General features: G+C 32.4%; 2 protein-coding genes across 2 annotated transcripts; one reads left to right on the top strand and one right to left on the bottom strand.

The window, feature by feature from the left end:
• Positions 1 to 510: 510 nt before the first annotated feature.
• LOC130806911 (uncharacterized protein PAM68-like) lies at positions 511 to 1,502 on the top strand. The gene has a single exon (XM_057672147.1). It carries the CDS (start codon positions 801 to 803, stop codon positions 1,341 to 1,343), a length of 543 nt encoding a protein of 180 aa, XP_057528130.1. The 5' UTR covers positions 511 to 800; the 3' UTR covers positions 1,344 to 1,502.
• A 1,005-nt stretch (positions 1,503 to 2,507) lies between these two features.
• Positions 2,508 to 11,239, bottom strand: LOC130806910 (protein REVEILLE 6-like). Its single transcript, XM_057672146.1, has 8 exons — positions 10,920 to 11,239; positions 7,460 to 7,517; positions 7,075 to 7,198; positions 6,695 to 6,853; positions 6,470 to 6,589; positions 5,500 to 5,609; positions 4,340 to 4,399; positions 2,508 to 3,038 (listed from the first exon to the last, which is right to left on the bottom strand). The coding sequence occupies exons 1-8, from the start codon at positions 11,147 to 11,149 to the stop codon at positions 2,958 to 2,960; spliced, it is 942 nt and encodes a 313-aa protein (XP_057528129.1). The 5' UTR covers positions 11,150 to 11,239; the 3' UTR covers positions 2,508 to 2,957.
• Positions 11,240 to 15,504: the final 4,265 nt, after the last annotated feature.

Raw genomic sequence — 15,504 nt, 5'->3', positions numbered from 1 at the left:
ATGAGAGCTTATGATGGAAATTAGGCAAATTTTAAGGCTAAGAAAGTATTTACTATTTTAGTGTTGTGTCCAAAAAAATAACTCGTTAAATTATGTGTTTTTTTTATGTATGTGAAGTTCTTGATTAAGTGAGAGCCACTTTACAACATCAGAGTAATGGAACGAAATGTTGTTGACTTTGTTGATATTCCCTTTGTTCCTTAAAGAAATTCTTATTGTCATTTTAGGTATTCCGTTTGTTGTTCCTATAAAGAATATTTCTATTTATATCACAAATTTTAGACAAAAATTATTTTGTTCATCCTCATTTTAATATTTTAATAATGTTTATGGTTCTCAATATCTTTCACTAAGTTCTTTATAGCATTTTTATATTTCTTATAGTCCCTACATGTTTCTCACTAACTTTATAAAAACATTGTTTTATTAATTGTGGTTCTTATATTTTTTTCACTAATTTTCTATTAATATTTTTAATGTTTGTGGTCCCAATTTTTCCTCTATCAACTTTATTATTCAATAAAATAATATATTTATCATTTAAAAAATTTATTTTTCTGAATATTCGTAAATACTTTTTTAAAAATTTTATTAAGGAACGAAGGGAGCAGTAGATACTTCCTAACAAGACAAAAAGGCTACCAAAAATATCTTAAATCCCCACTAGCCACTAGGATAGATAGACGAAAGTATACACATACACCAATAACATGGAACACCACCCATTTAGCTTTGGATAAACCTGCAAAATATTGCAAACATAAGCACAAAACATTCGAGTGCTTGATCTAAACAAGAAAATGAACACATTATTCATCTTGCATCAACCCATTTGCATCAAAAACCCATCATTGTATAATAAAAAAAACCGACCATTCAACCCCACAACATTAAACAACCACCTACCATTCTCTATAACCTCATGGAAACTCCAGGCTGAAGCCAAAGGATTTGGGGGCGACGGGTCGAAACCTTCACAGAAAAAGACCAATAATGCACCAAAAAATAGCACAAGCCAAGAACAAGAAGAGGAAGATGATGATAAAATTCCGGAAGTCGTTTTCGACAGGATGATAAGAAGGATTGTTGTTTCAGTAGGATTGCCTATGGCAATTGGGGTTGTATTGCTTAAATTGTTTGATATGTTGAAGGAAAAACAAGTGTGGGATGTTCCTTTGTGGGTCCCATTTGTAACAACATTTGTGTTTTTTGGAAGTTCTGTTCTTGGAGTTGTTTATGGATCATTGTCTACAAGTTGGGATGCTGATAAGAAAGGTTCATTGCTTGGTTTTGAAGAAGCTAAGGAGAATTGGGATGAGATGTGGAAAGAGGAAGGGAATTAGAATTGAGGGAAATTTATAATTTTGTACAATTTTTGTTGAATTATTAGTCCCGAATCTAGAAAATTAGTATAAGATTGCTGAATATTCAACTCGATATGTATAAAAAACCAACTCGGTGGTTAATTTTCTATGTTATGCGATACACAATTCAATTATTAATAGGGTTTTTATTAAATGATTTGGTGTCATATCAACACAAAATTTTATTTATCACGATTTTATGTATATAAGGCTACCTAAATAAGTAGAGTAACTATATATTAAACAGAATTGAAAGAGTATGAAGTTGATTGAGGGTTTCTTCTTCACAACTTATTTTTATTTAATTATTTCTATTTAAATTATTTTAAATTTCAATCTTTTAGGATTAAAACTTTGACTTGTTACAGCTCTATTTTATTTATTTCAGATCAATTTAACTATTTAATCTAATTCATTTCGATGTTTTTTGATTTAAGTTCCACTTAGCTGATCACTTTTACTTTCACATGTCATGTCAGTTTAGTTTGATTCAATTAAACTACATTTAATTTAATTTAATTTTCAGTTGTGAAAACCAAATTCCAAGAATAACAATGTCTACATTTACTAATCTATAAATTAGCTGTATAGGAATATATTTGGTTATCTAAAAAAAAGAAATTTATTTGGTAAATTGAATAAGCAGCTATTTAGGAATATATTTAATAAATTAAATAATGATTAACTGAATCTCAGAAAAAAATAAGTCAACAATTCAATACTCATTTGAAAAACTAAGCGTCTCCATTAACTTATAAGTTATAACTAGTCAAATTTTTACCTGAAAAGATCATTTACCAAACACTTAACTTTTTGACCAACAAACAAGACAAAAACCATAACCAAACCAAAAAGTCTTTACTAAACAAACCCTAAGCTTCAGTGAAAATCTACAAAACAATCTTCCATACATACATAGTAAGAAAATGTGATCGTCTAATAATTGGAATAGAAATTGCCAAATGCCAACCCTTTATCAGGGAGCCAAGAACACAAATAGATTTCTTAACTACGGTCCTGAATCCTGACACTGCTCCAAGATTCAGATCATTTGTCTCGGGTTTTCAGGCAGCTCGGCGATCTGGCCTACGAACAGCTATACCGATAAAAGGACGTTCCTCGACGTGTAAAAAGAAGAAAATGTGCTAAACAGAAAGTATACAGCAAATTCTATAGCTTTAAAATGAAGTAACATCATAATACAATGTCTAAATTAGATTCAACATAAACTATGCAGCGGTGCAGTAGCAGCCAGCAGGTATCTGATTGTCTTATTATACAAGTCATGAGAAGCTATAGTGTATCTAGCTAATCTGAATGTAGAAGATAATTACTACACAGGAGTAACAAGATTACATGTCTGAGACCCCAAAAAAAACCTCAGAAATATACAGAGCCTCCTATACACGAAAACCTTTAGTAACAAAGAGCTTTACAACCAGTATTTTCAAAGTTCTTCTATATACACTAAAGGATACCCAAGAAAAACTAGGCTAACCTTATCTCCAATCGACAATTGAAAAGGGTCAGGGAAAGTGGTCATTACCGGTTCTGCCCATTTGGATTAGGGCACTGCTGCACAATACTTGTCTCTCACTTGCCACATACGATATCCCTTGTGCCACCAGATATGCCCTTGTCAATGTCGAGGTCATAGGATGAGAGCAGTTTTCTCTGTCACCAAAAAGAAGAATATTTCAAAATTTACGATTCTAAAAACCATCAGTAATCTGACGTACAGATACTACAATCAACACCAGGTTGGGTTAAAAACACATGAATTACTGTTGGTGGGACATGGAAGTCTACATAAGTTGCATATTCATCTAGTCTCACTCTAACCTGTCTAAATCATGATGCAAGAATGCAGTATGGGTCGTAATTGCAATAGCGATCATAGTTGATGCGGTAACATGAGAGATGGAATATTCATACCTCTAAGGCACTAGATAGTGAATAAGATCATGAGATCCCTCGAATCCACTTAATATGCTGTTTTAAACTCTTTACAACTAGCAAATATCAGTTCACTAGATTTCAAACCTTTACAACATGACCGATACGACAGGATGCTATCTTGTGTTTTGCACTATTGTCTAAATTATCAAAATGGATGTTTCAGAAATCAAATTTCACCACAGAAAGAAAAGAGTATGAGAATAGGAAAAAAGGTGCACCGACACTTTAAAAGTTAAGGGTGTACCAAACACTCTTACAAGTATTGATGGAAACATATAAACTTGGGGATAGACAGAAATTACAAATTAAAGGTTAAGACATGAAAAAAAAACAATCCCTATGACCCTTAAAACTTAAAAGGCAGTGATATAAACATATAGCGCTGGAACATCTTTCTTCTGTCACATACTCACATTCATGCTGGACTCACATAGGTGGCTGGACATAAATCTACCATTGCACAAATATCAGATCCATTCATCCACAAGGGGCAATATGCCAACTTCAGTCACATCAGATTCAGATGAGTGAGCTAAGCTAGGGAGAAAGAAGGCATAAATGGCATTTGCATGCTACCCTGAGAGGTTGTCGTTTTGGGAAGTAGGGTATCCCAAAAACAGTCATACGCAGAGCTACAGTGCTGCTATTACGCACCAGAGATGATTCATACAACTGCTTGTGATCAACATCAAATAAGATACATCACCTGGCATCCCAATTACTTGCACCAGCATATGTTTCAATAATGATGTCTTAAACTGCTCTACCCTTTCAATCAGGGAAGACTAGTTACCAATAAACTTACGTGTTGGTTTATATGTAGTATTAATAACTAATGGTTTCCCATAGGAAACAACTTATTCAGCACATATCAATATAATCTATTGTATTGCGTACAATGTACTCTGTATCAAAAATATTTTGCAACATATATAAGGGATGCAAAGTAGACTATTCGAAAGGCAGGGAAAGCAATCAATGAAATCGAAACTCTAGCAATTTACATTGTCACTTACATGGTCCTCAAAATCCGGGCTCGTCAAATTGATGGAAAGGTTCCTCATCAACAATAATGCCTGGGATAAGATAAAATAATTAAAATTAAGCCATAATAAAACATGAAATGCATTATTAAAATCTATACACGGGAAACAATGCACCAAAAGCAAACATAGAATGTACAAGCTTTAACAAAAATGCATTACTAAACATATGTTTACATGCTAGCAACAGATAGCAGGGGCATGAACTGGAAGAGAATGCACAGGCTAGGTAAGGGTAAAACAACGCCATAACAACGCATTAAACTTGATAAATAGCCTTAAACTTATAAAGTAAGAAATGAGGTTTTGTGCCACTGGCTTCAGCCGAGTTACATAATGAAGGAATCATAGCCACATAAGGGGCTTCACCATGTAATGTCTGCTCCAGTATCAAGAATGTCTTCAACTCTTGATAGTTGATAGGGGTCCAAGAGCCCGCTTAAAATACACAGAACTCTTCCCATGTTATGATTATCCACAGACCTCAAAGAGAACTTAGCAACTAGTCCAAAGAATCCTATGCAAATAAACCTCCAATTCATGTCAAGAATCTATATGGGCACCTGAAAGAGTTTGATTAAGGGTAAATTTTTACGTTTGGAAACCTTCTCAAAAAAAAATCCCACTGTTCTTGCAAGCTTTTCCGTCAGCCTGAAGCAAGAGGTCTTAGTCTTACAAGCACAATTTGCAGTCTCTATTGAGACTTGAAAGAACCATTTTAGATCTAGTCTCATAAGTGAAACTAATAGATATTGTGCAAATTCCGCACCATTTCCCCGGTTAGTTAAAGATATATAAGTCAAATAGACTTTTAAATTCTGCTTTCCATTGAATCATTTTGCCTGAACAACACATGATCTCTAGTACACAGCAATGACGCACAAGTACTCAATCCCTGGCCATTGAGGCTATAATAGGGATGATATACATGATGTTCAGAAGAGAAAACGTCAAATTCTTGAATATAGGATGATGCCAAAGGCTCATCGTTGGCTTTGGGTCAAAGACAATAGCCGCAATAAAAGAAAAGATGATGCATACGTCCGGCAACTATATGCAGTAGACATGAACAAAAAACACACACACATATATATATATATGAGTTGATGACATATATATGAATGAGAATATACTGTTTCGACGTCAATTGGATCCATCTTCTTAAGCTTCTGCAAATGACCACTAGCTTCTGGGTCAAAGACACTTCCAATAAAGCTATATACTTGAGAAAAATCAGGTAGAACTGCATCAAATTAAAGCATGATTAGAACATGTGAAAAGAGCTTTGAGAGAAACAAAAACACAACAAAAAGCGCACAAAATGAAACAAAAGAGTACAACACAGCAGGACCAGTCAAAAATTACAATATCATACACAAAGTAAATGATAAATCAAATATATACTATAAAACAAAAATTGTTAATTAAAGTTAAGATGGAGGACCTGTCTGAATCACAAAATTGCTAATCTAACAGCTTCTCTAAGAAAAAAAGGATAACACAAACGATTCCCAACAGGTATCAGCAAGCAACAAAACCCCAATTGGCCAATTGTACGAATGTTCAAGAATCAGAGCCCCACAACCAAAAACTAGCAGAGAAAAAAAAAGGGAAGCTAAAGAAAGAATCAACGAAATGAATGAATATTTTAACATAAACTCCAGTATCTATTATGAGACACGTATAACCAAAAAAGTACAACGATCACATTTAAAAAAGTAGTTTTTTTTGCCTAATGTCAATGTCAAGACTCAACCCAAAAAGAGAAAGAAAGCCCGTCAATAAACCATAAATATATATACCCATTTAATTGACAACTAAAACTCCATACATCTTGAATTAATTTATCATTTGGGGTGGTTCCAAAAAGAGCAACATGTTACTAAAAATAGAAAAAATAAAAGAAAAAGACCCTCATCTACATGTGGTTCAGCCATCATTTTCTCATACAAAGTTTTCTCTTTTATCATATGAAAATTTAACATTGGGTATGATCCTCTCTTATTTTATATATCTTCCATCACATAAGCTGGTAAACACAGACATAAAGAACTGCAATGAATATATGCATCTTAAACAAGAAAAGCCAAAATAATCAAACACCTCTTAACGGTGGAGCATGCTTCACTGCTGCATTTATTTCACCAGCAGTGCGTGCCATAGCCGTGCTCTCAGTGCTGCTTGAACAGTTATTTGTAATTGGCCCAGAGGATTTCATCTCACCTGATAAATAAATTAAACACGCAAACAGGTTGTAAACTAAGCCGCAGACCAGAAATTAGCATTTATATCTATAAACTATCAGTAACTAGTTAAAAAAAAAAAAACCTTTTGCCACTTCAGCCTGAGTGTTAGTGGCCCAAGAAGATACAACTGCAGTGTTATTAGGTTGTTGGGGTATGAACGTTGAGTCTGGCCTTTGAAGTCCAGGTTCAGGCAAAAGAGAAGATGCTAGCAAAGATCCAGTCGCTTGCGTAACTGATGGACCTGTAATAGAGTTCGACAAGATGTGATACACATATACGCAAATATACAAAAATAAAAGAAGAAAGGCGATAGGGAGCCACCAAGCAGTTTCAATTAAGTAAACACCTCACAATTCTAAATGAGGCCCTAAACAAATTGGGCGTCTTTGGAAGTGGGATGATGACTCAAACTGAACCTGCTGTAGGGATCCCTGTAGTCATCCGAAGATGAAAGCTGCTGACCTATTTTAGAAGCTTTTTGTGGGTATGGATGAGCAGCTTTCCGTTTGGGCCGCGGAGGAGGTAGATGCTCGTTGCTGCCGCTCTTTTGAACCTTCAGGAAATACTTCTGAGCATGACTGCGTATCTGTATAAGTTGCTACTGTTATGTCCTTCCATGTATGTTTTAAGGCTAAACGATCCTTGCAAAGAAACTTTTAACAGTTCGCCTTTTATAAACAAATTACAGTTTCATATTTCCAATGTAAAGAACATATGAAGGAAAGCTGTAATTCTAAGATATGCTGTTTGTATATTGTACTTTGTAGTACAAGATGAGAACAAATAAATCTTGTGACAAAAATGTAGTTGCTAAATTATCTAGAAGAAATGAAAGTGTTGAAATTACCTGAATAACAGTTTTTGACCCAATAAAAGCTTCAATCTTCTTCCAATCACGATCAAACCTGCAGAAAAGTGAAAATAGAGAATCAATACAATCTGCTTTTAATAATTAAAGAGTGATAAAGTGCATATGGCTGTATAAGAAGGTAAAAAAATTCATATTTAGCTCAGCAGTATAAGTGTGTCAGTGATGTGTTCAAGACAGAAGAAACATAACACTATAATAAGGTGATAATTCTCTATTAAGACCGGCCAAATCAAGCCACGAAAACTATTAAATCCTATTATCGCCGATCTGTAGTTTTGCAGAAAAGTAAACCCTCAATGCTCTTAATAGTTTTAACTAGTGTAACACTCAATTCATATAAAAATATGAAGAAGTGTCTCAATCTTTCCAACAAGCAGGTATAATCGATCCAATTGAACTTGTGGGCTGGTGCACAAATAAGTCAATCAAAAATGTTCATGAGTGTACTTATACATTTGTCACATTCTGCTATCTTCTTTTAAGTTTACCAACAGAGAAGAAATGATATATTCTCAAGTTTCATATAGTCATCATATATTTTGTTCATAACTTCAAGGAAGATATGCTTTTGGATGATGATGACATACTTGAAAGCAACATATGAGCGATTTTCTTAACTTCCCTAAACTAGAACGTTTGCACTTTCCTAATCTATCCACTGACCAAGCCCTACTTATATCATGGACAATTAAGAATAGAGTAAACGAGCAGCTTTCCACACAAAATATCCACCATTAAAAATTCAAACTCAAAACATTAGCTAATAGTATCAGCCAAAATTCTAAAAGGATAAAGGAAATCAAATCAAATAAAAAAGGAAGATGAAAGATGAAAACACGACTTAAAGAACATAAAACATAGTGCCAAACACGGTCGCGTTGTATAGTATCACCTGCATGGTAAAGCTTTTCAAATTTACTGGAACGGTATTACTTGCGTTGTCAAGGTGTAAAAAGGCCGCATTTTAGGTCGTGTAAAGGGATTTCTCATAATTTCAGCCAAAATTTGGCGATACGGAAACTACATTACTGCATCACAGTGTCAAAACTGCAATTTGTGAATATTATCGCATTTTTTGCACTATGACATAAACCAATATAATCTATGTTTTGATAGGCAACTCCAACATGAAATTGCACACCCAAAATGCATTATCTCGCAAGTAATATAATTAAGGAATAGTATTTCAACAATTAGCCAACCACCATTAATGCTTAGAAAACCAAAAGTAATTTGTCCATATGATTTTCTTATAACCTTACTTTTCAAATAAGATGAAGAAAAAACACATTGAAGATCTTAACTTTCACAATCTCGATTGGCCGTGATATAATCCCAACAAGCTTAATCTTTAAAGCCTATTAGCACAAAGCATCAAACTTCCTCAATCGAAACAACTTGTTAGAAATGAACTAAACCATTAAAAATGACTTAATCTCAAAATTTTCAAACAAAACTCAACTTTAATTATAATTCAAACTTATCAAAAATGAACTAAGCTTTAACTTACTCACCTAGAAGACATCGAAGCTTATTAAATCCCACTATGTTGTAAAAGTGATAATAAAACTTTTTAGATTTAATTCAACTAAAGTTAAATAATGAATTGAAAGTATGAAGTAAAATTAAGTTGGAGATAATCACTTTTTAAACTAAATTGCACAATTGTATGACTAATTCTTACGAAAAAGCACATTAGCCACCATGAAAGCATATTTTAATACACGGACAAAAAAACACCAAAACCTTAGTTTTGAAAAACTTGCCTAGTCGTGCCTAAGGGACGTGCCTTGAAAATGCAATGGGTTGGCACCTTCATACAGAAGGTCAAGATAATTCCTTATGGAGAGCGCTTAGACAGCTTTATAATGCCTAAGTTGAGACTTAAGCGCCTTAGAATGTCTTTTGGTCTTAGTCTTACAAGGAGCCCATTTGATGCACGCATCCACCAAAATTGTTTTCTCTTCTCTTCTTATTTATTCGTCTTCTTCTACTGGTTAGCTTAGAGTTCTAACTTATAATTTCCCTATGTAGGGCACCTCAAATCGAAAGCCTAGAGGCTATAAAGATTTGTCATATGTGCTCAATCGGCTGACCAAGGAAGAAATAAGAAACATAAGGGACAACAGTCTTAAAATAGTTTCTGTTATGAAAGTTAGTTTTATGTTTTGTTTTGGGTGGTTATGCTTGTTATTTTGTTTTGCCAGCTGTCAAGTAATTAGAAGGACAAGCAAAGGCTATATAGAGGCCAGCTTGTATTCTTTGTAAAGGCATCTAAGAATTGAATAAGAGAAACATTTTGGAGTAAGACAAGACTCAAACATTCTCAAGGTTACTGATTACATTCTGAATTTTGTGCTCTTGTGTTTTTGAGTTGTGGAAGGTTGTTGTCCATAACAAGATCCTTAGCGCCTTAAAGGCCCTTGCGCCTTTTAAAACTAAGCTCACTACATTATCAAAATATAATTGGGACCATTACATTGGAACAAATTCTAATAGGCAATAACTAACCCACGTATTTATATCCCCCTGTTATCAATTGTTATATGTTACTCAACCACAAGTATCTGTGTTGCTCACGAGTACTGTGTAAGCGTCCAACTACGCTATATGATGAAGTCGAGATGAGGATTCCAAGTAATTGTCAAGGAACTAACTCAGCCAAAAACATAAACTGATGGCTGAAGCCCCGTGATATGTTTTATACTCTATCACCCCCTTACACAAGTGGATGCAACACATGCTCCTTATCGATGGTGTTAGATATTTCACTTGAAATAATAGGGGTGAATATTTCACTTGAAATAATAGGGATGAATGAGATTCAAAACCATAACCTCTCGTTGCCTTGGCTTCTAATATCATGTCAAAAAATCAATTTAACTAATAGCATGGTTGACGCCCCGAAATATGTTTATACTCTATCAGTAGTAAACCCGTGTCCGTGTTTGGGGATATGCCATGGGTATACTTTGATCTTAATGTGAAACAAAGAGTTCGAGTCAACATAGTCATAGATTATCCGTAGCAGCTTCACAGACAATTAAAGCAAAATATTATCCTAAAATTCCAAATTTTTGATACTTGAAACAAAACCCCAAAACGAATACTTCCCAAAATGCCACTAAAATTCAGCGGTAAATCAAGCAACCATCCAATTCCAACATAAATTCTCACATAATTAAGTTTGACACAATACCAATAATCTGACAGCAATCAAAAACAAAATAACCAAAAATAAATCAAATTTCAATTAAAAATGTAAAATTAGCAAATAAAAATTAACTCAAAAAACACAAAAAAGCGAATAAATCATACTCAGCAGTCAGCACCAATATTTTATATAGTAACAGTGAATCATAAACCTTAAAATGACAATTGGTTCCAAAAAAAATACCAGAAAAAGTAAGCCGAAAAGTAAACAGTTCAAACTTACAGCTGGAGAGCTTCAAGAAACTTATCATGTTCAGGTTCAGTCCAACTTTCACGAGATTTCGTAATAGTATACGGCTTTCTTATCTTCTTACTACAATTCGATTCATCAGTCGGAGAAGACGACGCCGTATTGGCCGTAGAATTCGACGCGAATGGATTAATTCCAGGCAAAGCGACGCCATTAGCATCCAAGTAAAATCCTTCCGGAGAATTAGGGTTCATCGACACCATTGAAGGAAGAAGGTTGAATTTTCAAGATAACGAGATGATGGTGGAGTAAAGCTTTTTTAGGGTTGCGTTCTTATCAAAGGAGAAATAAAATAGTGTTAAAGGAAAGAAAGAGGGGTGTATTTATACGGTGATGACGAAATTAAATTAGGGGTTAAAATTGGGGTTTAATCCGACAATGAGAAGATGACACGTGTTCATTAGGTTTTAAATTAGATGATTGGCTATGTGAAGCTTTGTTGTGTCATATCAAAATATTCTCATATTCTAGTTGTAATATTGATAATTTGTACGAAAAATTAGTAAAAATTATTAAATTATACTTTTTCTATTTCAAATTAGTTGCAACATTAGCTATATTTACACTATTCACTCATCATTCTTAATGTGTAATTAATTTTTAATCTATAAATTAAAATATAGTCAAGTGAAATCTTGTTTGATTTGTCTCGAAGCAAAGAATATTAATGTCAAAATTTTATGATTTTTTATTATGTATAATTAGAGATATTAAGGATTGAATTAGTACATTGGACCACGTAAAAAAGAAAATATTGCAAGTAATTTAGAACGAGAAAATATAAATTAGATTGAAGTTGAGAAAAGATCTGTGGAAAAGAATTAAAGGAGGTCATGAGAATACTACTCAAAATTGAAATGTCGCAAAGCTAAAGTGACGACCTAAAATGAAAAGCATGACAATAACTTTATAACAGAATAAATTTTATTTTTTATGTAAGCATGTGCATGTGCATATGTCGCAAAGCTAAAGTGACGACCTAAAATAAAACTTGGAGAATAAATTTTCATATGTGGTAGAAATAATGTTTAATTTTTATGTAAGGTAAATAATTAAAATCATTACTTCTTATAATTTGTTTTTTTATAAAATAGCTAGTGTGAGTAGCGATTTTTTTTGAGTTATTTTTTAAGTAATATTTTACTGTCACTACTAAACCGTAATGATTTTAGATTGATTTTTGTACAAAACTTAGTTATCCTAAAAATGTGTAATTTCATAATATAAATTGTTAATAACAATGTCCTTTTAGGTAAAATAAAACCAAAATATATTTTAAGCCTGGAAATACTATATTTTTAAAATCAGTTCTTGAGTTATAAAAGTATTTTTGAACTTCAAAATAATTGCAAGAATTCTTTTAAAAAAGAAAGTCTTAGTAAATAACGATTATTTGTGAGGTTTACAAATCATCTTTATGTGGTAAGATTTGATTGGGTAAGACATTTGTTGTTTTAATTTATATTTTTTGATTTTATTTATGATATTATTATTCTTTTTGTCTTTTTGTGATTATTTAGTAAATATTATGTTATATGATTGATTTTGATTAGGAATTTTTGTTTTTAAAAAAATCTCATATCATGTTTGTGTAAGGTTTATGGAGATAAATAGCTTTTGGGTATTTAGGTGGGGTCTAAACCAATAGCATTTAGACATGTATGGTTTAAAAATATCTTGTGCCTCCTCTATCAATTCCTAGGTATTCTCTTAAAGTTATCATCATATGCTTTGTTGGCTCCTTTTAGAGTTGAGATTAAATTTTATCTAAAGAATGCTTTAAATTTTAAAGGTGTGTATCTTGGTGTATGGTATACTTCACACTTTGCCTAGTATATATTATCCTTTAAAATGAGGATAAAGAATGTCAAATTTTAACAATTTAATATAAATTTAATTTGATATAATAAATGTTTTGTTTTAATTTTTAAATCACTTTGAGTGTTAAAAAATTGTTTTATTCATTTTAAATCAGTATGTAACAATACTTTTTATTAGAAAAAATAAGTGAAATATATATATATATATATATATATATATATATATATTAAAAAAGAGTTAACCATTGTAAATTCAATAAATATAATATTTTTACAGATGAATCTGTGATTTTATCAAAACAATAATTGATTAAGTGAAAGAATATGAATAAATATTAAATTTTATATCAATTTTCATCCAAAAGTTTCGTTTGTGATGCATGTGTATGTATATGAAATTATAAGTTTCTCCAACTTAAGCTACTTTCAGATATTCTCATATTGACCTAAGTTGGCATATGCACATGAAACATTTCGACTCATTAATATAGAATAATTCAAACACTCATCATGCGTGTTAAACAACCTTAACTACTATTTTCAGGGCGAAGCTACAAAGGGAGTAAGGGGAAGCCCAACCCCCGTTGTCAAAAAAACACAATTTTTTGTATTTTTTAGCTTTGACCCCCGTTTACTAATATATGATATATAGTCTGAAGAGTGAATAAATTAACAAATTTATATTATAATGTTATTATTCTTTCACTTTTATGATTTTAATTCATCTTATTTTTTGTGTGTGTATATTTTTTTATCTTAATTTTAATGGTGTTTATTTTTGGGATTCACTATATATGTGAATATAAAGAGTTAAAATAAAAATTGTTTTGCAAAGAATGATGGAGCCACGGACTTACCATGTCCTGTAATATTGGTGTAACGGTCCGGTTTAAGTGACCCGAAAATCCATATGAAAATACAAATTCCGGTTCACTCTTTGGACTCCAGAGAAGACTTTTCTCTAGGACCGTCAACGTTCCGTCGATAAAGAAATATAGATAAAACAGAAAGCAGTACCAGCGTGAAAGATAATAAGTCAGCAGAATCTCTTACGTACAACTCGAGAGCCTAAAGGCCTCTAAACAAACTATTTGAAATAAGCGGAAGCGAAAAGAAAACTACACTATCTCCTGTTACTTAAGTACAGAGTTTCTTTCTACTCATAATCTAATACAAAAAGATAATAGCATAGTCTTGATGATTACGGGTTCTAAGTCGAGACCTCACTCCAGACCCCACCTGCAATCAACCTACTAGTCGTCGTATGACAAGACACAGTAGGTTCCAAAGAAACAAACCATAACACGTCAGAGACTTCATACAAATATCAATCAGGTTGAATACAAGCAATATGTTCATCCTAGCATGCATAGGCTCTAATACATTTATTATTAATTAATCCCAACTTGTAACGTTGCCCGTCCTGTTCGGGTCGTTCAAGTATAAATCCAAATATTTTTGGAGGAATACACTTGGGAGAGCTAATCCCAAGGCAACCACCGACCTAAGACGTTGCCCGTCCTATTCGGGTCGTCAAAGGCTAAAGTATGCATACCCCTATGGTGACCGTAATGATCCAAAACTGCCATGGGAACAATAAATGTAATAATCCAAACCAAAACACTAATCCCTTGGGGTAACAAACACATAATTCCTCAATTTTCAATTAACTTCTTTCAAATTATTTGAAGTGTCTAAATCTTAAGCGCTTCAAATGCCATAACCAAGAATGAAACAACATCACTTTGCACAACCACATAAAACAGTATGGTGTAAGCGTGTACCTTTAAGCGCTGCAAACAACAATGTTCAAGCACGACCAAAATTTCGCCCTCTTATGAATCGAGGTCCTAAATAACACACACACAAAACGATCACGTATTAGGACGTGTTTACACATGTAATCCACTCCATTCTCTAAAATATCACTAAGACTTGATAATTTTTAATTGTTTACATCCTATTCCCAATGGATCCAAATTTCAAATTCTGACCAGAAACTTTACGGGTCATTTCAGACAGATTAGAAAATTCAAATGAAAAATCCGACTTCGCCATTGCGTTCGGAACGCGTCAATTACCTTGGATACCAATTTTCATAATTTCTAAAATCCAATTACTATTTTTAATTATTTTAAGCGTTTAACGAGTTTTTAACGCATCGGTACACAAAACAACGGAACACGACTAACGTTTCTGGATCGGCACCTTTAACGAGACAGAACAGCTGCTGCCGAATACATATATATATATATATATATATATATATATATATATATATATATATATATATATATATATATATATATATATATATATATATATCATTATTATTATTATTTTATATATATACATTATCAACCCTTTTTAAATCTCATGACCAAAATAACTCTAGCAAGGTCACATTCACAAAATCCTTCAAGAGACTTGAAATTTCATAAATTATGATAACTAAATTAAATACTTAATTCTCTTAACAAATTAAATTTTGTAGAGAATTACAAAACCAAATCACCCTTTTAAATCAAAACACATATATATAAATATAACACAATCCTTCAAACAAATCAAATTTTGCTAAAGGATTTATAAATTTTGGATGACTATATTACTTAATCCATACCATTTATATTTCATCTAACAAATTGAAATTTTGTTAGAGAAAAGTAGACCATAAGAAATTTATTTAAATATCAATATAACTTAAAATACTTAATTCTTATAACAAATATAAATTT

This window comes from Amaranthus tricolor, chromosome 2, assembly GCF_026212465.1.
Source record: "Amaranthus tricolor cultivar Red isolate AtriRed21 chromosome 2, ASM2621246v1, whole genome shotgun sequence".
Taxonomy (NCBI): domain Eukaryota; kingdom Viridiplantae; phylum Streptophyta; class Magnoliopsida; order Caryophyllales; family Amaranthaceae; genus Amaranthus; species Amaranthus tricolor.
This window is presented reverse-complemented; position numbering and strand designations above follow the sequence as displayed.

Bases quoted from the DNA above. Each gene is read 5' to 3' on its own strand.
- LOC130806910 (XM_057672146.1), bottom strand. From the start codon at position 11,149: ATGGTGTCGATGAACCCTAATTCTCCGGAAGGATTTTACTTGGATGCT. The intron at 6,854-7,074 runs GTCAGCAGCTTT...ACTCTATTACAG, and splicing joins ACAAAAAGCTTCTAAAATAG to GTCCATCAGTTACGCAAGCG. The intron at 6,590-6,694 runs GTTTTTTTTTTT...TTTATTTATCAG, and splicing joins TCAGGCTGAAGTGGCAAAAG to GTGAGATGAAATCCTCTGGG.
- LOC130806911 (XM_057672147.1), top strand. From the start codon at position 801: ATGAACACATTATTCATCTTGCATCAACCCATTTGCATCAAAAACCCA.